This window comes from Canis lupus, chromosome 24, assembly GCF_011100685.1.
Source record: "Canis lupus familiaris isolate Mischka breed German Shepherd chromosome 24, alternate assembly UU_Cfam_GSD_1.0, whole genome shotgun sequence".
NCBI lineage: Eukaryota > Metazoa > Chordata > Mammalia > Carnivora > Canidae > Canis > Canis lupus.
In genome coordinates, this window is record NC_049245.1 from 33,310,585 (window position 1) to 33,334,288 (window position 23,704).

The window sequence follows — 23,704 nt, forward strand, 5'->3', positions numbered from 1 at the left end:
ATTCTTTCTTTTTTGTGCACATTTGCAGTTGTCATTTTCTTCACATGCTTCCTGCCAGTAAAATTTTGAGGTTCAAAGGCCTCTTTTAATTTTTCTCAAATATTTTTATAAATTTTGAAATGGTTATAGATCATAGGGAGATGCAAAAGTAGTACAGTTTTCTCCAAGGGAGCACCTTACAATATGTACAATATGAAAACCAGGAAATTGATATTAGTACAATCTATAGACCAAATTCAGATTTTAGCAGTTTTACATGCATTCATTTGTGTGTGTATATTCCATCACCACTAAAATCTCTCTTGTGCTATCTGCCCCTCTCCCCACAATCCCATCCCTAATCTTAGAAATCACTAATTTGTTCTCCATCTCTATAATTTTGTCATTTCAAGGATGTTATGTGAATAGAATCACACATCGTGTGACCTTTCAAAATCGGCTTTTTTTTTTTCACTCAGCACAGTGCTCTTGAGATCCATTCAGTTTGTTGCTGTATCAGTAGTTCCTTCTATAAACTTAAAAAATCACTATAGATTCACAGAGAATTCCAAAAAAATATATGCATGGAGGTCCTATCTACCTTTCACTCATTTTCCCCCACTGGTAACATCTTGTTTAACTACGTTATAATATCAAAACCACATGGTGACTCATGTAACCACCACCACAATCAAGACACAGTACTGTTATATCATCCCAAGGCTCCTTCATGCTCTTTATACCCACCCCACTTTCCTCCCATGCTATCCCCTCGCAACCCCTCTTCATTTCTATAATTTGTTGTAGAATATTCGAGAATGTTATATAAGGGGCACCCGGTGGCTCCATAGGTTAAGCATCTGCCTTCAGCTCAGGTCATGATCTCAGGGTCCTGAGATGGAGCCCTGTGTTGGGCTCCCTGTTTGGTGTGGAGTCTGCTTCTTCTTCCTCTGCCCCTCCCTACCACTTGTGCTCTCTCTCTCTTTCCCTCTCCCTCTCCTTTTCAAATACATACATACATACATATATACATAAAGTTTTTTAAAAGAATGTTATATAAATGGAATCTTATAGTATGTAACATTACAAGTTTGGCTTTTTTTCACTCAGAATAATGCCCTCAATATCTATCCAATTGTTTGTATCAATCATTTGTTCCCTTTTTTGCTGAGTTTTATTCCACAGTATGGTATGTACCGCAGTTTAACTATTCACTCATTGAAGAACATATGAATTGTTTTTAATTTAGAGCTATTACAAGTAAAGCTGCTATGAACATTCATATATAGGTTTTTGTATGGACATAGTTTTCATTTCTCCGTAATAAATGCTGAGGAGTGCAGTTGCTATATCATATAAGTGTCTATTTAGTTTTCTAAGAAAACACAAACTATCTTCCAGAGTGACTATATTATTTTACATTCCCACCAGCAATGTATGAAAAACCTGTTTTCTCTGCATCTTTAAAACTATTCTAATAAGTGTGTAGTGATATCTCATCATGGTTTTAATTTGCATTTCCCTAATGGTATTGATGTTGAACATATTTTAATGTGTTATTTGCCACCACTTTATCCTCTCTGGTGAGATATCTGTCTTTTGCCTATTTTCTAATTGGATTATTTGTTTGCTGTTGAGTTTTGAGAGTTCCTTATGTATTCTATACATGAAATTCTTTGTAACATGTGATTTGAAGTATCTTCTCCCATCTGTATACCTTTAATTTCTTCTTCTCCTTCTACTCCTCCTTCTTCTCCTTCTTTTTCTTCTCCTTCTCCTCTCCCTCCTCCTCCTCCTCCTCCTCCTCCTCCTTCATCTTCGTCTTCGTCTTATTTTGCCGGCTAGGACTTCTAACACCATGTTAAATAAAGGGGATGAGAGCAGACATCCTTGCCTTGTACTTGATCTTATCTTTCACCAGTAAATATGATGTTAGCTGTAGGTTTTCTGTAGATGCTCTTTATCATTATCAAGTTCAAAGTTACCCCTTATTCCTAGTTTGCTGAGAGTTTTCATAAAAATGGACATTGGATTTTGTCTAATGATTTTTCTGCAGCAGTTGATATGATCATGTGATGTTTTTCTTTAGTTCATACCTGTGGTAGATTATATTGATTGATATTTGAATGTTGAACTATGTCTGAATAAATCCCACTTGGTAATCCTTTTTATATAATTTTGGATTGAATTTTTGCTAATATCTTGTTGAAGATTTTTGTGTCTATTTTTGTGAGGGCTATGGGTCTTTTATATGGTACCTGCACTATCCTAGAACTGGTATAGTGTTACTTGAGAGTAGATTTAAGACAGTTGTGAATATATATTACAGACTCTAGGGAAATGACCAAAAATTTTTTTTTAAAGATTTTATTTATTTATTCATGAGAGACAGAGAGAGAGAGAGAGAGAGAGAGAGGCAGAGACACAGGCAGAGGAAGAAGCAGGCACCACACAGGGATCCTGATGCGAGACTCCATCTCGGGACTCCAGGCACCCAGGGATCCTCCCCAAATTTTTTAAAGTGATAATTGACAGACTGTAGGGAAATGACCAAAAATTTTTTTTTAAAGATTTTATTTATTTATTCATGAGAGACAGAGAGAGAGAGAGGCAGAGACACAGGCAGAGGAAGAAGCAGGCACCACACAGGGATCCTGATGCGAGACTCCATCTCGGGACTCCAGCCACCCAGGGATCCTCCCCAAATTTTTTAAAGTGTAATTGATAGACTAAGAAAGGAGAGAAAAATAGAATCACCCAAAATGCTCAAAACAAAAGAAAGCAGAAAAGGAGAGTAAGAAAGAAAAAGAAATAAAGAACAAATGCAACAAATAGAAACTACTTATAAACATGACAGATATTATGCCAGTTATATCAATAATCACTTTAAATGTGAATGGCCTAAATATATTCCAGTTAAGAGACTGGAACTGTCAGTGGACAAAAACCAAGACCTAATTATATGTTGTCTAAAAGAACCTCAATTTAAATATAAAGGCAAAGGTAGTTTAAAAATGAAAGGATAGTGGGGATCCCTGGGTGACTCAGCAGTTTAGCGCCTGCTTTCAGCCTAGGGCGTGATCCTGGTAGTCCTGGGATCGAGTCCCACATCTGGTTTCCTGCACGGAGCCTGCTTCTCCCTCTGCCTATGTCTCTGCCTCTCTCTCTCTCTGTGTCTCTCATGAATAAATAAATACAATCTTAAAAAAAAAAAAAAAGGGATAGAGAAAGACATATCATCCTAATGCTAATCAAAGGAAAGCTGAAGTAGCTATATTAATTTCAGATAAAGCAAACTTCAGAACAAGAGACATTATCGGGGATAAAGAGGATTGTTAAATAATAATAAAGGAGTCCATTATCCAGAAGACACAATATTCTTTAAGATTTATTCCCCCAACAATAGAATGTCAAAATATGTGAGGCAAAAACTGGTAGAACTCCAAGGAGAAATGGCAAATCCACAATTATAGTTGGAGACTTCAAAACCTCTCTTTCAATAATTATAAATCAAACACAGAGAAAATAAGTAAGGGTATAGTTGAACATCACCAGCAATGAACCTGATCTAATTGGCATTTATAGAATATTTCATCCACCAAACAGCAGAGTATGCATTCTTCTCTAGCTCTTATGGAACATCATGATAGACTGCACTGTGGGCCATAAAACACACCTGAACAGATTTAAAAGAATAGAAATCATACAAAGTATGTTCTCAAACCACAATGGAATTAAATTAGAGACCAGTAACACATAGCTGGGAAAGTCTAAGATATTTGGTAATGAAACAGTACACTACTAAAATAACACAAGGATTACAGAAAAAAATCTCAAGAGAAACTTAAAAATACTTTGAACTAGGGGCTCCTGGGTGGTTCAGTCGGTTAAGTGTCCAACTCTTGATCAGCTCAAGTCATGATCTCAGGGTCAGGAGATTGAGCCCCACATAGGGCTCTGGTGTCAGCAGGGAGTCTGCTTGAGATCTTTCTCTCCTGTCTCTGCCTCTCCACCTTCTAGGTGCCCCTAGAAGGAAATTATACCACTACTGTATATAGGAAAAGAAGAAAGATCAGAAAGCAATCCAAGCTTTCACTTTATAAAACTAGAGAAAGAAGGGCAATTTAGGGACACCTCGGTGGCTCAGTGGTTGAGCGCCTGCCTTAGGGTCAGGGCATGATCCTGGAGTTATGAGATCGAGTCCCGCATTGGGTTCCCTGTGAGGAGCCTGCTTCTCCCTCTGCCTGTGTCTCTGACTTCTTTCTGTGTCTCTCATGAATAAATAAATAAAATCTTTGAAAAAAAAAAAAAAAGAAGGGCAATTTAAACCTAAAGTAAGCAAAGGAAAAGAAATTCCTAAACTAGAGCAGGAATTAATGAAATTGAAAACAGGAAAAACAATAGAGAAAATCAATGAACCCCACGAGTTGTTCTTTGAGAAAGTCAATAAAATCAACAGACCTGTAGCCAACTATCCAAGAAAAAAATGAAAGAAGACACAAATTACCAATATTAGAAATTTAAGAGAGGTCATCACTACTGATCCTAGGGGCATCAAAAGGATAATAAAGGAATATGTGTGTGTTTTGCATTGACTATGCATTCAATTTCTTTAATAGTGATGGAGCAAATTTATGATCTATTTCATGTTGGGTGAGTTTTGGCAGTTTGTTCTTTTTGGAGATTTAGTCCTTTTCATCTAAATTGCCAAATTTATGTGTTTAGAATTGTTTTTAGTAGTTCCTTATTATCTCTTTAATGTCTGGGAGTCCATAGGGGTATCCTGTATTACACTCATGAAATTGATAGTTTAGGTCTTGTCTTTCTTTGTTTCCTTTGTCAATCTTGTTAGAGTTTTGTCCATTTTATAGATCTTTCCAAAAGAAAAAAAAAAACACAGCTTTTTGTTTCTTTGATTTTCTCTATGTTTTTCTATTTTCATTTCTTTGGAGTTTTTGCTCTTCTGATTCTAGTTTAAGGCTGAAACTTAGATTGATAACTGGAGGTCTTTCTTCCTTTGAAAGTAGACATTTAGTGCTGTAAATTTCCCTTTCAGCATGGCCTTAGCTATGCCCTACATATTTTTTTTTTTATAAAGATTTTATTTGTTCATGAGAGACACACAGAGGCAGAAGAAGAAGCAGGCTCCATGCAGGGAGCCCGATGCTGAACTCGATCCTGTGACTCCAGGATCATGCCCTGGGCCGAAGGCAGGTTCCAAACCGCCAAGCCACTCAGGGATTCCCCTAAATATTTTAATACTTTGCTTCAGCTCAATTTTAAAAAATGTTGTTGAGATCTTCACTTTGAACCACAAATTATTTAGAAGTATGTTGTTTAATTTACACGTGTTTGGAGATTTTCTTGTCACCTTTCTGTTACTGATTTGGATCTGTTTGATTTCATTGTGGTCAAGGGAACATACACTGTATAATTTTGATTGTTTTAAGTCTCTTGAGGTTGTCTTTGGACTTAGGATATTGTCTGTTGGGGTGAATATTCCATGGGCACTTGAAAAGAATGTGTATCTTGCTATTGTTGGGTAGAGTGTTCTTTAAATGTCTATTAGAGCCTTTTGGATATTTTGTTGAGTTCTTATGTATTCTAGGGGCACCAGAGTGGCTCAGTGGTAGAGTGGCTGCCTTCAGCTCAGGTCATGATCTTGGAGTCCGGGGATCTAGTCCTGCATCAGGCTCCCTGCAGGGAGCTTGCTTCTCCCTCTGCCTATATATCTGCCTCTCTCTGTGTCTCTCATGAATAAATAAATAAAATCTTAAAAAAAAAAAAGTTCTTATGTATTCTGCTGCTTTTCTGCTTAGTATTTCTATCAGTATTTCAAGATGTGTTGAAGTCTCCAACTCTCCTTTTGGTTCTGAGTTTGGTGCCCATACATTTTAGGATTGCTTTGTTTTCCTCATGGTTTGATCCTGCTATCATTATGTAATGTACCCTTTCTTCCCTGGTGATTTTCTTTTATCTGATATTAAGATGGCAGATTCTGCTGTCTTTTGATTGTTTGTATGGCACATCTTTTTCCATCCTTTTACTTTCAACCTACCTATGTCATTATACTTGAAGTGAATTTCTTGTTGATGGCTTATAGTTGGGTTATTTATTCATATCCTGTTTTGCAGATCTCTCTCACTTTTATTTATTTTTTTAAAAGATTTAATTTATTTATTCATGAGAGACACACACACACAGAGAGAGAGAGAGAGAGAGAGGCCGAGTCATAGGCAGAAGGAGAAGTAGGTTCCATGCAGGGAGCCCAACGTGGGACTTGATCCCGGGACCCCAGGATCATGACCTGGGCCAAAGGCAGATGCTCAACCACTGAGCCACCCGGGTGCCCTGTCTCTCTCACTTTTAAATGATATATTTAGGCCATTTCCAGTTCATGTAATTATTTGTGTCTTAGTGCTTCTTCTATTTGTCATTTTATAGTTGTTTCCTCTGTTTTTTCATTTGTCTGTTCCATTTTCCACCCTTCCTGTGTTACTTGAATATCTTTTAGGATTTAATTTTTTATTTAATCTATGATGTTTTCTTTTTTTTAAGATTTTTTTTTTTTTTAAGATTTCATCCATTTATTCATGAGAGACACAGAGAGAGAGAGAGGCAGAGACTTAGGCAGAGAGAGAAGCGGGCTCCATGCAGGGAGCCGGATGTGGGACTCAATCCTGGGACTCCAGGATCATGCCCTGAGCCTAAGGCAGATGCTTAACCACTAAGCAACCCAGGCGTCTCTAAGATTTTTTATTTTGAAGTAATCTCTACATCCAATGTGGGGCTCAAACTCACAACCTCGAGATCAAGAGTTGTATGCTCCACCGATTGAGCCAGCCAGGTACCCTCTTTGGTCATTCTTTTAGGGTAGGTCTTCAGGCAACAAATTCTATTAGTATTTCTTTCATTTGAGAATGTCTTGATTTCTCATTCCTAAAAGATCTTCTTGCTGGGTACAGCATGTCAGAGATAAACAAATTATTTAAAGTAGAAAGAACAGATTTTTAAAAAAATATTTTATTTATTTATTCATGAGAATACACAGAGAAGAGAGAGAGGGAGAGAGGCAGAGATGCAGGCAGAGGGAGAAGCAGGCTCCACGCAGGGAGCCCAACGTGGGACTGGATCCCAGGACTCCAGGATCACGCCCTGGGCTGTAGGAGGCGCTAAACCACTGGGCTGCCCGAAAGAACAGATTTTGATCAGTAATATACTGTTGTAATAGGAAAAAGAATCCAGTGTGAACTGAGCTCAGCTTTTTTTTTTTTAATAATAAATTTATTTTGTGTTGGTGTTCAATTTGCCAACATACAGAATAACACCCAGTGCTCATCCAGTCAAGTGCCCCACTCAGTGCCTGCCACCCAGTCACCCCCACCCCCTACCCTCCTCCCCTTCCACCACCCCTAGTTCGTTTCCCAGAGTTAGGAGTCTCTCATGTTCTGTCTCCCTTTCTGATATTTCCCACCCATTTCTTCTCCTTTCCCCTCTATTCCCTTTCACTATTATTTATATTCCCCAAATGAATGAGACTCAGCTTTGATTTGTCCAGAGATGACTCAGCATCTTAAAGGAATTTGGGAATAGGGAGGTGCTGAGGGGGGCTGCTCTATAGATTTAAGGAAGTGAAAATTTATAGAAGACAGAAAGGGAGTATTGGTCCATGTGAAACTCATGTAGATTTGCTAACTGGCACTATTGATGTTAATCTCCTAGCCTCCCATAGAAGATGGGTATCTTGCTGTTGGGAGACAGGGGCCCTATCTTCAGAGGTTGGCTGGAACAAACAGTTAATTCATTTGGCAGCCTTGAGTTTTCTCAGGCAGGCACTTTAAGGGATCTGGGGTCATCCTAGGGATTCAGCCTTGAGCTATTAGAAACTATGTTAGTGTTTGTTCAAGTCTTTATAGATCAAGGTGAAGGCCTGTTCGAAAAGAGGGCTCAGAGGAGCCCAGGTAGAGTTTGATCAAGGGGAGAGTCTTTGTCAAGCACTCTCGATTAGAGAGAGGCAGAGACTTAGGCAGAGAGAGAAGCAGGCTCCATGCAGGGAGCCTGATGTGGGACTTGATCCTGGGACTCAGGATCATGCCCTGGGCCGAAGGCAGATGCTTAACCGCTGAGCCACCCAGGGATCCCTGTAATTGTTTGTTGAAGCACTTTTATAGTGACTGTCTTAAAATCATGGTTAGATAAATAGAGCAATGCTGTGATTTGTTGGCATCTGTTGTCTTTTCTTATCCAAATTGAGATTTTCCTGGTTCTAGGTATGATGAATTATTTTCAGTTATAACCTGGACATTATGGAAATTATGTTATGAGTCTCTGGATCTCATTTAAATTTTCTGTTTCAGTAGGCCTTGGATGACCTGGGCCAGTGAGATGGGGGGTGGGGCACCAACTCTACCACCAGATGAGAGTGAGAATCCAGGCTACCTGCATGACCCCACTCAAAAGGGAAAGGTGAAGGTTGTCTCATTATTGCTGGGCAGAGTTGGACATCTAGGCTGTACACTTGGCCTCCTTTACATTGGAGGAAGGGAGTGGTGCCTCATTATTGCTTGATGGAGATGGCAGTGCAGCTCCCCATGTGGCCTCCTCTGACACCATGGAAATGGGGAGGGATTCTTGGGGAAGGGTATTGTTACTGCTGGTAGTGATGAAGCTCAGGCTCCCAGCCGGTTTCCTCTAACACCACCTGGAAGTGAAGCGACCTTTGTTACAAGGTGAACATTGAAGTCTGGCTTTCCCTCTGTCTTTGCTAGTAGAGGCTGGTAGTGGTTTTTTCTCTATTATTTTGCTGGAGGGGGACATTTAATGTCAAAAGATCTCTGTACTGCTAGGTGCCTCTTTCTCAGTCAGAAAAAAGCCAGAAAACAGGCTTTTCATGGGGACAATTTTTATCTGTGCCTGTTTGGCATTTCCAGGTTACAGGCTTCTCCAGACCCTAGCAAAAAGAAAACCTACTGGAGTTCCTGGTTGGTCTGCCTTCTTCTATTTGTTTGAGATATAAAACATTAAAAGCTATATTTAGTGGGAGGGATGGAGAGGAATGCATCTACTCCATTTTGTTCAGGACCAAAAATCCTCTTTTTATTTTATACTCTCTTTATCCCTATACATCCAAACTGGAGACTTTTCTGGATATATTGTCCTTTTAGGAACTTGTGGGTCACTCTGAATCTTACTCAGAGCACTCTATTAGACAAAGGCCATGCCTACAATTTCTTTGAGATAAGCCCTTCTTTGCATTAGGCTTATGCTGAAATGGCTAAGGGACAACATCCCTAAGCTTTCTAGAATCCCTATTGTTTGATTCAGAGGATCTATGAGGCACACCTATGATTTCTTTGGAGATCTTTCATCTGAGTACTCTGAGGCATTGCCTTTAATCTTCCTGAGATATAAATTCAAGATTTTATAGTCATGTTCTCAGTTTCATTTTTTGAAAGATTTTATTTATTTATTTGAGAGAGAGAACACAAAGTAGGGGGGAGATAGAAGGAGAGGGAGAAGCAGACTCTCCTGCTGAGCAGGGAGCCCTGCTCAATCCCAGGACCCCAATCCCAGGACCTCAGGATCATATCTGAGGGGAAGGCAGATGCTTAACCCACTGAGCCACCCAGACACCCCTCAGTTGCATTTTTGCACCATGTTGTTTTGGATGTTTTCAATGCCCTAGATTTAAGGTTTGCTAGGAAACTACTTCTTAATGTTACTATCATTTGCCATTTGGAGAGGCTGAGAAATTCTTACTGTGAAGTCCTGGTTTCTTCATACTTAACAGTGCTTCCTTTTAGCTCAGGGCTTCTCCATCTCGGCACTTACTGACACTCTGGGCTAGATAATTCTTTGTGTGCGTGTGTGTGGAGGGGGGGCAATGGTGAGAGGGATCTGTCTTGTGCACTAGGGGATATTTAGCAGTATCCCTGACCTCTACTAACTTGATGCCAATAGCAACCTCTCCAGTTTCAACAACCAAAAATGTCTCCAGACATTGCCAAATGTCCCCCCAGGAGGCAGCCTCCCTGTCACTAGGGAACTGCTGCTTTAGCTCCTCTCTCCTCGCTTGCATTTTACTGTCAGCAGCTAGGAGAGACCAGGTGGCACCTTACCACCTTGCTTGCAAACGTCCTTAGCTAGATCACCCAATTAATTACTGGCATGCTCTCTCTGTTCCTCTTTTACTGGAGGCAAACAGGGCTGCTAACCTCTGTGTCATGACATAACGAGCTTCCTCTTACCCCAGTTTCCAATAGCATTTACCTACTTTCCCATTTGCCTTGGCTGGTGTCTTATCAAAGGACTGAGGCTTCTCTCAGCAGCTTTTCCAAGGCATTTCCACTACACTCCTCTCAGTTTGTTGCCAGTTCTAATGCCACTGCCATGCTTTAGAGCAGCACTCTATCCCAGTACCAAAACCTCTATACGAGGTTTGTATTGCTTTATTGCAATACAAACTTAGCAGTTTGATACAAGAAGTATTTAGTATCTCAAAGGTTTTGGGCATGAGGAATCCAGGAATGCTCTAGCTGAAATGGTTCTGCCTTGGTCTTTCACAAGGTTGCAGGCAAGCTGCTGGCCAGGACTGTAGTCCTCTCAAGGTGCTACCAGGGCCAGTGGATCTGTTTCTCTGCTCACTCATGTGGTTGCTGGCAGGCCCTCTGTTCTTCCTAGCTGTTGGCTGGAATCTTCTGTTGCTTGCCACGTGGGCCTCTCTGCATGGCTGTTGACAACATAGTAGATTGCTTCCACCAGAATGAGGACACACACCCAAGATCCCAAGATGGAAGCTGTGGTCTTTTGTTTTTTTAATCCTAATTTTGGACATGGTCCACCATCATTTCTTACTGGTCATATAGAGTAACCCTGATACAGGGTATAGCAGAGGACTACATAAAGGTATGAATAAAGGAAAGGCACGGAGCCCTGGGGGCGGAGCCCTGGGGCTATTTTGGTGGCTGGTGGCTGCATTTCAATATTATTCAATTTCTAATTTCCTTTTGGACTTTGTCTTTGACTCATGGGTTATTGTGAAGCGTTGTATTTTATTTCCAAGTATTGGGGGCATTTCCCAGGTATCTTTATTAGTTATATCTCAATTCTTGTATAGCCATATCAACATTTTGTATGATTTAAATTCTTTTACATTTGTTGAGGTTTGTTTTGTGGCCCAGAGTACAATGTATCTTGGTGAATGTTTTATGTGCAGTTGAAAAAGATGTTTACTCTGTTATTGTTGGTTAAAGTGTTAATAAAAGTGTCAGTTGGAACAAGTCAGTTGATAGTGTTCAGGATTTCTATATCCTTCCTTCTTTGTCCTACTTGTTTTATTGATTACTGGGGCAGCAGTATCAAATTCTCTAACTGAAATATAGATTTTTCTCTTTCTATTTTAGGTCTATTGGCTTTTACTTCATCTATTTTTTTAAACTCTGTTATTAGATGTATTCACATTTATAATAGTTGAGTCTTCCTAGTGAATTGAACCTTTGTTATGAATATCACTGGCAACAGTCTTTTTAAAGTTTACATTTGTCTGGTATTAATTTTGCCACTCCAATTTGCTTTGACTGTATGGTGTATCGCATACGTGCTTGCTTCTGCTCACTTCAGCAGTACATACATTATAATTGGTGTATCTCATTCCATTCACTTACTTTTTAATTTTTTTTTTAATTTTTATTTATTTATGATAGTCACAGAGAGAGAGAGAGAGAGGCAGAGACACAGGCAGAGGGAGAAGCAGGCTCCATGCACCGGCAGCCCGACGTGGGATTCGATCCTGGGTCTCCAGGATCGCGCCCTGGGCCAAAGGCAGGCGCCAAACCGCTGCGCCACCCAGGGATCCCTCATTCACTTACTTTTAACCCATATATTTTGTTATAGTTAAATTGGGTTTCTTGTAGACAGCACATTATTGCCTTTTGCTTTACTTCCTTTCCTGTTCTACTAGTCTTTTAATTGGTTGTCTTTTCATTGACAGTTGGATTAAAATCTTATATATTGCTATTTGTTTTATATTTTCCATCTTTTGAAAATCATTTTTTCCTTTTTCTTTCTTACTTTGGATTAAATTACATTTTTTTTTTCAGGGAAAAACATCAACCCATTGATCACCAAAAATAAGACAATAAGACTTTTTTTAAATTGGAGCTCAATTTGCCAACATATAGCATATCACCCAGTGCTCATCCCATCAAGTGCCCCCCTCAGTGCCCGTCACCCAGTCACCCCCACCCCCCGCCCACCTCCCTTTCCACCACCCCTTGTTCATTTCCCAAAGTTAGGAGTCTCTCATGTTCTGTCTCCCTCTCTGATATTTCCCACTCATTTTTTCTCCTTTCCCCTTTATTCCCTTTCACTATTTTTTATATTCCCTATTTGAATGAGACCATATAATGATTGTCCTCCAATTGACTTATTTCACTCAGCATAATACCCTCCAGTTCCATCCACCTCGAAGCAAATGGGTATTTGTCGTTTCTAATGGCTGAGTAATATCCCATTGTATACATAAACCACATCTTCTGTATCCATTCATCTTTCGTTGGACACCGAGGCTCCTTCCACAGTTTGGCTATTGTGGACATTGCTGCTAGAAACATCGGGGTGCAGGTGTCCCGGCTTTCACTGCATCTGTATCTTTGGGGTAAATCCCCAGCAGTGCAATTGCTGTGTGGTAGGGCAGATCTATTTTTAACTTTTTGAGGAACCTCCATACAGTTTTCCAGAGTGGCTGCACCAATTCACATTCTCACCAACAGTGCAAGAGGGTTCCCCTTTCTCCACATCCTCTCCAACATTTATTGTTTCCTGCCTTGTTAATTTTCCCCATTCTCACTGGTGTGAGGTGGTATCTCATTGTGGTTTTGATTTGTATTTCCCTGAAGGCAAGTGATGCGGAGCATTTTCTCATGTGCTTGTTGGCCAAGGACAATAAGACTTAATTGCATTTGATTGAAACAGTTTATTACTCATTGCACACCAAACAACACGAACATCAGCATCGATGTGTGTTTGTTGGTTCCTTTGGCCCCAAGTCCAACAACTGATATGGAGGTCCCAGATGCACAGCACATACAAAGTGGGTTTACACTTGGCTGGGGAACCAGTCCCAGAACTTTTACAGCAAGCAGTAAGCAAGCTTGACTTTGTTTGAGAAAGACACCATCTGATCTCTCAAGCTCTTTTAGCAATCAAAAATCCTGAGCAAGGGCCCAGGTAAAAGAGAAGTCAGATCCTTGCAATCTTGAGATAGTCAACAAGACACGTTGAACACAAAAGGCCCAGGGAGAATGTTTCCCAATATTTTTATTTTCCCACTTTATCTCCACATTGGTTTGAATTATTTATACTTAAAAAATTTTTTTTAACGGTTGCCCTTGCATTTACAATATATATCTTCAATTAATTGGGGGTGCCTGGGTGGTTCACTCAGTTAAATGTCTGCCTTCAGCTCTAGTGCTCTGGTCATGATCCTAGGGTCCTGGGATCCAGCCCCTGCTCCTCAAAGAGCCTGCTTCTGCCACTCCCTCTGCCTGCTTCTCCTTGTCCCTCTACCTGCCACTTCCTCTGCTTGTGCTCATGTGCTCTCTCTTTCTCTGTCAAAATAAATAAATAAAAATCTTTAAAAGTATATATAGGTATATATACCTTCAATTAATCAAAGTCAACCTTCAAATAATGTTATATCACTTCTTATACAGCAGAGGATCCTTCGACAGTATATTTCCAATTACTTATCCCATCATTTTGACTATTGTTATCATTACACATTTTACTTTTATATATGCTAGCTATCCACAACATATTGCTACTGTTAAAAGTCGAAGTGTAGTGACATACAATTTTATATTAGTTTCAGATATACAACATAGCCACCCGACAATTATGCACATTACTAAATGCTCAACACAGTAAGTGTACTTACCATCTGTCAACACATAAAGCTTTTTTTTTTTTTTACATAAAGCTATTGACTATATATTCCTTGTGCTGCACTTTACATCCCCATGACTTCTAAAGCCAAAGAGTAGTGTATTGCAACTCTTTTGCTTTAGTCAGTTGTCTTTTAAGGTGATTAAAACCAAAAATATTATATCTACGTTTATTCTGTCCATTTCTAGGGATCTTTACTTCTCTGTGTAGATCTTTTTGAGGCAGAAAGAATATGATACCAGAAAGAAATGTAGATCTGCATAATAAAACGAACTGTTTTTACCTGTCTGCAGGGAGGCCTCATCACAAGTGTGCCATTGCCTGCGTCCCATTTCTTCTTGAGGGCTCCTGGCCTCCTTTGGAATTCAGGTTAATTGGTTGCTCTCCAACCTTAGCTCTCTGATAGGTTTGACAAAAGTTGTAATTTTATAGACTACCTGACAATTTTTCAATATTGTTCTTAAATTTAAAAAAAAGCTCTTCCTAGCTTTCTGTGTCCTGGATGGAAGCCAGAAGTCTCAGCCATCTACTTTTCCATGGCTCCTTTCACTTCTTTTTGCCATCTGCTCTTGGGGATGCTGCCTGGGTCTTTCCCTTGGCCAATACCCTTCCAGCTTTGCCCCCTGAATTATATCTAGCTTAGATGCTCTTCCCTTTCTACCCCTTCATGTGACAACTATCTGGCAAAGAGAAGGGACGGAGGTTCCAGATCTGTCACCATATTAGGAACAGGTCAAAACAATCCATAGAGTTCGAAGTTCCTAGGGATAAGCCTGGAAAAGGGAGAAGTAGCTTTGGGAGCTGAGCTCTCATCCAACATACTCCTGAGTTGGCCTCATTCTCCTGTGCGAGGAAATGGGACCAAGTATCTACTTCATCCATTAATGAGGAATAAGAATCAAACTGACCAGACATTTCTTAGAAGTTGAAAACTGCAGCAGGACGGAAGGGGAACAGCCTGGGAGCAGTGGTTATAAGCACAGTCTCTGAAAGCAGCCCATGTGGATGTGAATTCCATCGCTTACTTGCTGTATGGCCTCGGACAAGCCTCCTTACCTCTCCGTCTCTGAGTTTCTGTATCTGTAAAATGGAAATAATAATAGTACTTACCTCACAAGGTTGTTAAGAGGATTAAAAGAGTTAATATAGGCAAAACACTTATAATAGCAACAGATATATAATAAGCCCTGTGGAAGTATCAACTATTAAGGTATACTTCCTATAATTTCAGAAATTCATGGAAGAAAGCACTATTCCTCCCTTTCTCAGAACCCATTACAATCAAAACACCTACTGTTTATTGAGCATCTCCAAAGCGCCCATTCCTGTACTAAGCATTTTATATGAATTATCTCATAAGTGGTAGGGATTAATTATTCCTACCTAATAAGCAGGGAAATCAAGGAACAGAGAAATTAAGTATTTACACAGCTGGCTAGATGCAGAGCTAGGTTTGCAACCCAGGAGGGTCTGACCACCACACCCATGCTCTTAACCACTTGCCTCCCACGAACTAGTTTCCTTGCTTATAAAATAGTGGGAAAGCTGCTTGTTGTATTTCTCTCCTAGGGTTGTTTTGCGATCCCATTAACAAAAGAAGCAGCGCTTTGGGTATTTGTACAGTACTGGTCCCCTGACAGGGAAACCTGAATGTGTCATGACTCCATCCCTTTGTACATGCCCTTCCCCCCTCTTCTCTGCTTGTTGAACTCATTTTTTTCAAGATTAGGCTCAGATATCAGCATCTAGATTTTATTCTAACAATGGAAGGATTCAAGCAGGGGGTGGTGTTTGGAACACAAACCCGAGTTTTGAAATGGTGGCTGACTTCGGTGTGTTGGGGGAGAGGGGGAGGGCGAGCGGGGATGGAGTGTAGCGGGGCCAGAGTGAGTTCAGGAAAACCAGATAGAAGGCTACAACTGGAGGAGCCAAGGGAGAGATGGTGGTGGAAAAGGAGAGGAATGGTGGATTGAAGTTATTTAGGAAAGAGAATCGACAGGGAATGGAGGTGAATTTAGCGCAGCACAGGGAGGTGCCAAGGATGACTCCTAGTTCCTGGCTGTTTGTTGAGTGAATGAATGAATGACCCTATGGAGTAAGTATTCCCGACAGACACTCCCAACCCCGTCCTGTTCCCGCTGCTTCTGGAGCTGCGAGCACGAAGGGATAGGTGGGAGGGAGGAGGAAAAGAGTGGGTACAGAATCTCAGTCCAGGAGCTGCCAGATTGGACACTTCTGGCGCTGGTCTGAGCAGGAGGCGCGGCGAGTGGGGCAAGAGTTTCCTCTGTCCGCCGGCAGTTTGAGCCTCGCCCCTCCACCCCAGCCAACCTGGACGCGCAGCGCCCCTGTTCGCGCCCTGGAGAACTTGGCTCCCCGCCGGCGTCTCGGGGCGCGGCGCAGAGGCCCACCCCTGCGGCCCCGACCCGCCCCGTCCCGGCGCCCACCCCGCCCAGTGCGCTGGAAGGCTGGGCGGTGGCTCAGTCCGGTCCCGGAGCCAGAAACCCGGGCTGCCGGGTGAGTGCCGGGGTCAGGGGGCCCTCGGCCGCGGCGCACCTGCCCTGATGCGCGGCAGCGGGTCAGTGCCCTCCTCGCCCTGGCCGGTTCCCTTCCCCGCCTGCGCCTGCTCGCCCAGGGTGCGGGTGCGGGTGCGGGTGCGGGTGCGTTGCGCCGGGGCTGCCCGGGAGTCGCGAGCAGCAAGTGCGCCTGGGTCCAGAGCCCGCGTGTGTCCCCCCAGCCGGGCTGCGGCGCCCAGGGCGGCGCAGCAAGTGGATGTGAGCGTGCGGAGCCGAGCGCCCCGGCGGCTGGCGGAGGGACGAGCGCGGCCAGCTGCGGAGCGAGGATGCGCGCCGGGAACTTTTCGCCCGGCCTGCAAGTGCGAGCGGCCGCGCCCGAGGGGGCTCCCCGAGGCGGCCGGGAGGGAGGCGGGCGCGGGTGCCCGTCGCCGCCCCTCCCCCACTTCCGCCGCCCGACGCTTCCTCGTTCCCGGCTCCCAGGGCCTGGCGGTCCCGCGGGAGCCCCGGCGGCGCAGCCCCACCCCGGCCGGCGCGGCTCGCTCCCACGCCCCCGGTGCTGTCTCGCCGGAGCCGAGCGATCGAGGCTGCGGGGGCGCAGGGCGCTGCAGGTAGGGGCTCGGCGCGGGGGCGCAGAGGCGGCGGGCGGGCCGGGGCCGGGGGCCGGCCGCACGAGTCGGACGCCCGGGGCCCTCGACCGCCTCCTCCCCCCGCCGGCGGGCGCGCCCGGGCCCTTTTTAGGGAATTTTCTTGTTCCCGCGGACTCCAGGGCGGGTGGGGCGGAGACTGGCGGGGCGCGCTGCATTTCACGGCCACCCTCCTCCCCCCGGGCTCCCCCGACCTCGTCTCCCCTATCCTAGCACCTTTGGTCGCGTAAACAATTCCCTTCCTCTCCCCAGACCCGGCTCCGCTGCCCCCTGGGGACAGCCTCTCAGGTCTCGGGAGGTGGATGGGGTTAGGGAGAGGGGGCGTTCCTGGCGTCCCCCGCCCGTGGGCGCCCCCACCCTCGATCTCTCCCTTCCCCGCTCCCCTCTCCGCGGCGGAGCAGACGGCCCCAGGGGCCCGGGTATTTTTAGCGCTGTGACCTGGGCGGCAGCTCGGAGAGCCTTTCCCAGGAATCGGCGTCAGCGCCTCCCTGCCCCCGCTGCCAGCCGGCGGCCACCCAGTCTCCGCACACCGCCTTTGGCCCACTTGGGTTTGAGCCCCTCGAAGCCCGCAGCAGCGGCGGTGGAGCTGCCCGGGGTCTCCTGACACTTGAGTCCGGATGAAGCGCGAGAGGCAGGCTACGGAGGTTGACGAGCTGGTCCTCAAGCCAGATACTCCCTTGCCTCTGGTGATGGGCTCCTCCGCTGACAGGAAGGAGATGGAGTGAATGCGAGTGGATGTTTAGGGCCTGGGCCGGCCCAGAGCTCTGGTGTTCTGGAAAGCTCTCTGCACCGGGGACCCGCCTGAGGGGAGGGTGGGGGGGTGGGGGACTGGACCGAATTGGATCCAAGACCCACCGGCCCAGTTGCTACTCATTGACTATGGGGATATAAGGCTGAGATGTGTCAAAGAGGTGCTCAAAAAGAGCTGGGAAGTGCGGAGAAGAGATGGTGGGGGGGCCTCTAAATAGCACACTCTCCCAGCTTTACATTTTACAGAGCACCTGAACCAACAGCTGCTGGGTTGTGTTTGAGGCAGGTAGGACTATTCAGTCATTTTCAGATGGGAAGGTTGAGGCTGGAAAGATGATTTCCTTAGGGGCAGAGCCAAGTCTGGAAGTCAGGTCCGCAACTTCAGAGCAGGGTTTGGAGGGGATGGTGGTGATGGGGTGTGTGGGGGAGAGGGAGTGCTTTAGTCTTTGTCTGGGTTTTGAAGGCTGGGCATGAACCAGAGTTGCAGCACTGGAGCAAGATAATCTTCCACCCTGAGATCCCCATCTCACTGTCTTCCATAGCCTTCTGAGGGGAGCCTGGGTCCATTAAAAGTGCCTTGCTCATTTGGACTGGACCAATCCCTGGAACTCCTCTCACAAGGGCATGATACTGAGACTTGGCTATTGGCTCTGTTCTCTGAATACAGAGGAGCTGCTTTTGCGGTGCCTGGAACCAGCATCCCCTTTGTGGGGCCAGGGTCAGCCCTGCCTCTCAATGAGACGTGAAGTTTGTGGTAATGGATTCTGCGTCAAAGAAGAGAAGGAGGTAGCCCAGTCCAGAGGTGTCCAGGCTGTAACACCAGGATGCTGGCTACAGAGGGGTTCCCCAAGTTCAGGCCCCCATTGTAGTCCCTCTCAACTTCATAGCCATCCTTGCTCTTCTGTCTTCCAGGAGCTGACATGGACCCAAATCCTCGGGCAGCCCTGGAGCGCCAGCAGCTCCGCCTTCGGGAGCGGCAGAAATTCTTCGAGGAAATTTTACAGCCAGAAACGGAGTTTGTCTTCCCCCTGTCCCACCTGCATCTCGAGTCACAGAGACGTAAGCTCTGAGTCCTGGGGAGAGGGACTGGGGCAAGGGTGGAGGGTGGGTAAGTCATATAGGTCTTGAATCATGGGAGCCTCTTCCTCTTGTTTTTTGGGCCCTCGAAACGTCTATCTCTAGACCTGACACACGTCTCTAACCATCCTAGGGGCTCTGGCTTGTGTCCTCCTGACTTGCCCCCTTCTTGATCTGCAGCCCCCATAGGTAGTATCTCATCCATGGAAGTGAACGTGGATGCACTGGAACAGGTAGAACTTATTGACCTTGGAGACCAGGATGGAGCAGATGTGTTCTTGCCTTGTGAAGACCCTCCGCCAGCCTCCCAGACATCTGGTATGCCCCTTGGCTTTGGGGACTTGGGCACGAGTTAGCCAGACCTGGTGTCAGGCTCTGAAGTGAGGCTGCAAGGCAGGGCTGCGGAAGTATACATGTGGCGGCTGGAAGTGGGTGTTTCTACCAATGAAACAGCTGTCTGTTCTGATTTTAGGGAAGTTGACCCTAAGGGAAACTGGGTGACAGATCGCCAATCTAAAATTCTGGGAATGTCCCAACCCCTTAGACTTTATTAATTTTGCCTTTTGTGAAATTAATGTAATTAAGTCATATAATTGAAATAATATAAAATATGGTTTTTGTATTAGATAAGCCATTTTAGTCATCTTCATATGAATATTTACTCAACATGTTTTTTTTTTTTAGGTTGCTAATACTGTGCTTAGTTACCTCAATCCCTAAAATGTCCTATTAGGGCAGGCAGTATTATCCTGGTTTTATAAAGGAGGAAATTAGACTCAGAAGTTGTTACATAGCCAGAAAGTAGAAGAGCTGGGTTCAAACCATGGCTTTCTTATTCCAAAGCCCATATACTTAGCTTATTAGATATTTTCTTATTTAAAGCTACTGCTATTTATTAATGGCCTACTGCATACCAGATATTTTTTTTTTTAAGATTTTATTTATTTATTCATGAGAGACACAGAGAGAGAGACAGAGACACAGGTGAGGGAGAAGCAGGCTCCATGCAGGGAGCCTGATGTGGGACTCGATCCCAGGACTCCGGTTCATGCCCCAAGCTGAAGGCTGATGCTCAACCACCACCCAGGCACCCCATACCAGACATTTTATAAGCAGTCCTCGATTTCATCTTCAAAACCCCTTCTGGAATGTAGGTGCATATCCCATTTTTAGAGAAGATTCGACCCTTGAGGGGGAAAATGACTTGCCCAAAGCAACTCAGTAGCAAGTAAGTGACATAGATAGATCTTGAACTCTTGAATTGATTGACCTGACTCCAGGGCCCGGACATGGTATTGGGAAGTGGAAAGAACTGGAAGTCAGGAGACCTGGCTTTTTTTTTTTTTTTTTTTAATTTATTCATGAGAGACATGGAGAGAGGCAGAGACATAGGCAGAGGAAGAAGTAGGCTCCCCGTGGGGATCCCAGTGCGGGACTGGATCCCAGGACTCCGGGATCACTCCCTGGGCAGAAGGCAGATGCGTAACCACTGAGTCAACCAGGCATCCTGAGACCTGGCTCTTTGTAAACTAGCTCAGTTACTGGTCACTCCCCTACCCTTCTCTGGGCTTCAGCCTCTCCTGGCCAGAGGGTCTCTGAGAGTCCCCTGAAGCCCTGACCAACTCTTCTTTCGGGGCAGGGCTGGATGACCATCCGGAGGAGCTGAGCCTGCCAGTGCCTACGCCAGACAGGACTGCCTTCCCGTACCTCCTCCTCATCTTCCGATGACTCCACCAACCTGCACAGCCCAAATCCCAGCGATGGTGGAGCAGACACGCCCTTGGCACAATCTGATGAGGAGGACGGGGCTGATGGAGGGGCAGAGCCTGGAGCTTGCAGCTAGCGGTGGGCCTACATCTACAGACTGGCGAAGCTGGCTCTTCTCCACAGGAGACCCTAGGCCCACTTCAGAGAAGACCAGACTCTTTATTTGCAGTAGGCACCAGAGGGACGCAAGGACGGTGGGATGGCGTACCTCTCTGGGAATTAACCCTCCTGCTTTTCTGCTAACCTTTTCCTGCTACAACCCTCCCACCAGTTTTTGGCTTACTCCTGAGGTAGGGCTTACAGGCGAGGAGATGGAAGGTGAGGTAGGATAAGATGCTGCTGCTTTTCTTAGCACCCTTCCCTCCCCCAGACTCTGCTGTAGTCTTCCAATAGAGGCTTCTAAACCCGTGTTTCTAAGTGGATGTGAACTCCTTAGCACTCCCCGTGCAGTGGTAGGTACTTCAGCCATCCTGCTCGCCTATGTCCTGTTTGGGAACAGGACACAGTATAAATAATAAACAAATAATCATATACCAACCATTCCCCTTCATGTGTTATACTGTAGAGATCTCAGACCCATTATATCTGACCAACACTGTACCCCAGCCCCATCTCTTGTGTGCTCCCTCTCTTTAGAAAATAGTTCTTGAACATGTATGCTAGGCATTTGGGATACAGTTCTGAGTAAGACAGGCCATGTCCCTGCCTTCAGGAGTTTACTGTCTCTGGAAGAGAAAATCAAGTAAATGCCACGGTTCATGGTGTAATAAGTAGCATGATGAGCAACGACTCTGGTGTCAGAAAATAGCTCATCTAGCCACCGAAGAACTGATTTTTAAGCTGAGATCAGAGGCTGAGTAGGAGTTTGCCAAGTGGGGGCTGTAATCCAAGCAGAAAGAGCAGCTTGGGAAGATTTTATATGGAGAGAAATAGCTCTGAGGAACTAAGAAACATTCAGCTGGGCACAAGTGTTGAATTGGAGAAGGAGAGGAAGGTGCAAGAAGGAAGAGTGACAGAGGTTAGTCATGAAAGACTTTGGAGCCTGTATCAAGTTTCAATTCCACTGCTAGTAAAAGGGCAGAGACTTAAGATACAAATGTATTTCTTCATATAAAAGAAGTCCAGGGCAATGTGGCTGCTCCAAAGTTATTAGACACTGGAGTCCTTTTTGGCTCTTTTTTGCTCAGCCATCCCAGCTACGTGCCTTGAATTCTCAGTGATAGCTGGTGTCTGAGATGGCCCTTGGAGCCCAGCCATCATGTCCTTGAAACTGGCAGAAAGTGGGAAAAGAAACTGAGGACAGGCAAAGCACAGCCTGCTATTTCCACGTTGGGAAGCATTCTTGGAAGTTCTAACAAGTGACGTCCACTTTCATCTCATTGACCAGAGCTTGCTAACACAACAAATGTTTCACTTATAGATATTTCATAGACATGGGGACACAACATTATCTGGAAGAAAGAAAATTCTGCCCTTTGGAAAAACAATAACCTTTTCAAGTCACTGAATTACCAGTGCATCTGATTTCTGAACTACCTTTCAAACCTCTCAGAAGCACCGTGGCTACTGGAGAGGCCAGGATAGGCCTTTAGTAGGGCACACTGCTATCTTGATAAAATCAGGGTAATGTTTCTAAGGAACAAGAAGACATTAGTCTTTGGGTAGGTAACTAGCAGTTTTTGTGTTAGAGGCCACATTAATGAATCTGAACTTTATGGGGAGTAATGAAGGATTACAAGTGGTTGGACTTGCTTGTTAAAAAGGTAATTCTGGCCAGTGTAGAGAATATACTGGAGGAGGACAGGCTCAGGACAGACATTTAACAAAAAGATAATGGTAGTGATCAGCTTGACTGGGTTGAGGCAGGGTATAAAAAATAAATGACATTCATTCAACAAATATTTATTAAATGTCAGTGTTTAATATGTGTAAGACACTGAAGATGGAATGTAGAGCAGAAAAAAAAAAAAAAAAAAGACACAGTGCTGCTTTTATGGAAGTCTAGTCTAGTGGGGGCCCAGATGTAAAACTGCAATAATGACCAGTTCTAGGAAGAGGTTAATAGCCTACTAAGAGCAGTCAGGGGAGTGGGGGGCATTTCTTTGAGGAAGTGGCATCTGAGCCGAGGCCTAAAGGATAATTAGGAGTCAACTAGAGGGGAGTGAAGGGAGCAGGGTGAGAACCTCCTCAGTGGAGTGCTGACTGGAAAGCACCAGAGTGGATGCCTGGGATCCAGGAGGTGATAGGTGATTGTTGATCACTGCCACATACTACATAGTGGGTAACAGGACTAGGGTGGAGGTGGATGGGATATAGAAAGGTGGAAGGAATGAAGAAATATTTAGGAGACAGATTCCAAAAGATTTGAGCAGTAGGTGAGAGAGGATGAGAGAGGAAGAGGTCAAGGGTGCCACAATTGTTTCTCCCTTGCAATAGGATGATATAGAGGGTTATTCACCCAGATGGAGAGTGTAGGGAAGAACCAGGTTTGGAGAGAAGGTCATAAATTTGTTTTTGGCCACGGTGAGCTTGAGGTGCTTTTCAAGACCTGTGGGAGGATATGTTGGGTACGCAATCGGACCCATGAGTGTTGGATTTAGAGAGGATTAGGCTGGGAAGATAAATAGAGATACCACTGTGTAGGTGGTAAGTAAGTGAATGTGCTCAGGGAGAGAAGGGGAGTGGAAGGAGTAAGGAGGGTTCTAGGACCCAGCCATAAGGGGCATCAAGTCATTTCTCACATCAGAAGAAATAAGCCCCTCCACCTCCCTTCAGACATCAAAGCCACCCATGGGATCAGTGGCCTTCAGCCTAAATCCCAAAGCTCTTTGTACTATCCAGGCTGAGTGAGTGATGGGCCTGCAGTCTTCCCATAGTACCAGCCTGCTTTCACCCCTGCAGGAGACCATTGTAAGTGACAGCTCTTAAGTGCTTTTTTCCAGCGCTAGTGAGAAACTTGTGGGAGTTTTGTGTTCCTTTTGTCTAAAAGCCTCTGTGTCCAAGTTGAGATCATCTACTAAACTGGGCTGG

The 23,704-nt window shown here is 44.6% G+C and overlaps 2 protein-coding genes across 2 annotated transcripts in view; both read left to right on the top strand.

The window, feature by feature from the left end:
* SYS1 (SYS1 golgi trafficking protein) overlaps positions 1–18,873 on the top strand; it is a 36,725-nt gene extending 17,852 nt beyond the window's left edge. Inside the window, exon 4 of the mRNA XM_038572448.1 lies at positions 18,743–18,873. Coding sequence (XP_038428376.1) covers positions 18,743–18,749 — 7 coding nt within the window. The 3' untranslated portion in view covers positions 18,750–18,873. The remainder of the gene's footprint in view (positions 1–18,742) is intronic.
* DBNDD2 (dysbindin domain containing 2) lies at positions 16,888–21,214 on the top strand. Its single transcript, XM_038572445.1, is given in 5 exon segments — positions 16,888–17,044; positions 18,743–18,889; positions 19,088–19,225; positions 20,547–20,605; positions 20,607–21,214. Coding segments are annotated over 4 exon segments (480 nt in total). The 5' UTR covers positions 16,888–17,044; positions 18,743–18,750; the 3' UTR covers positions 20,751–21,214.
* The last annotated feature ends 2,490 nt before the right edge of the window (positions 21,215–23,704 follow it).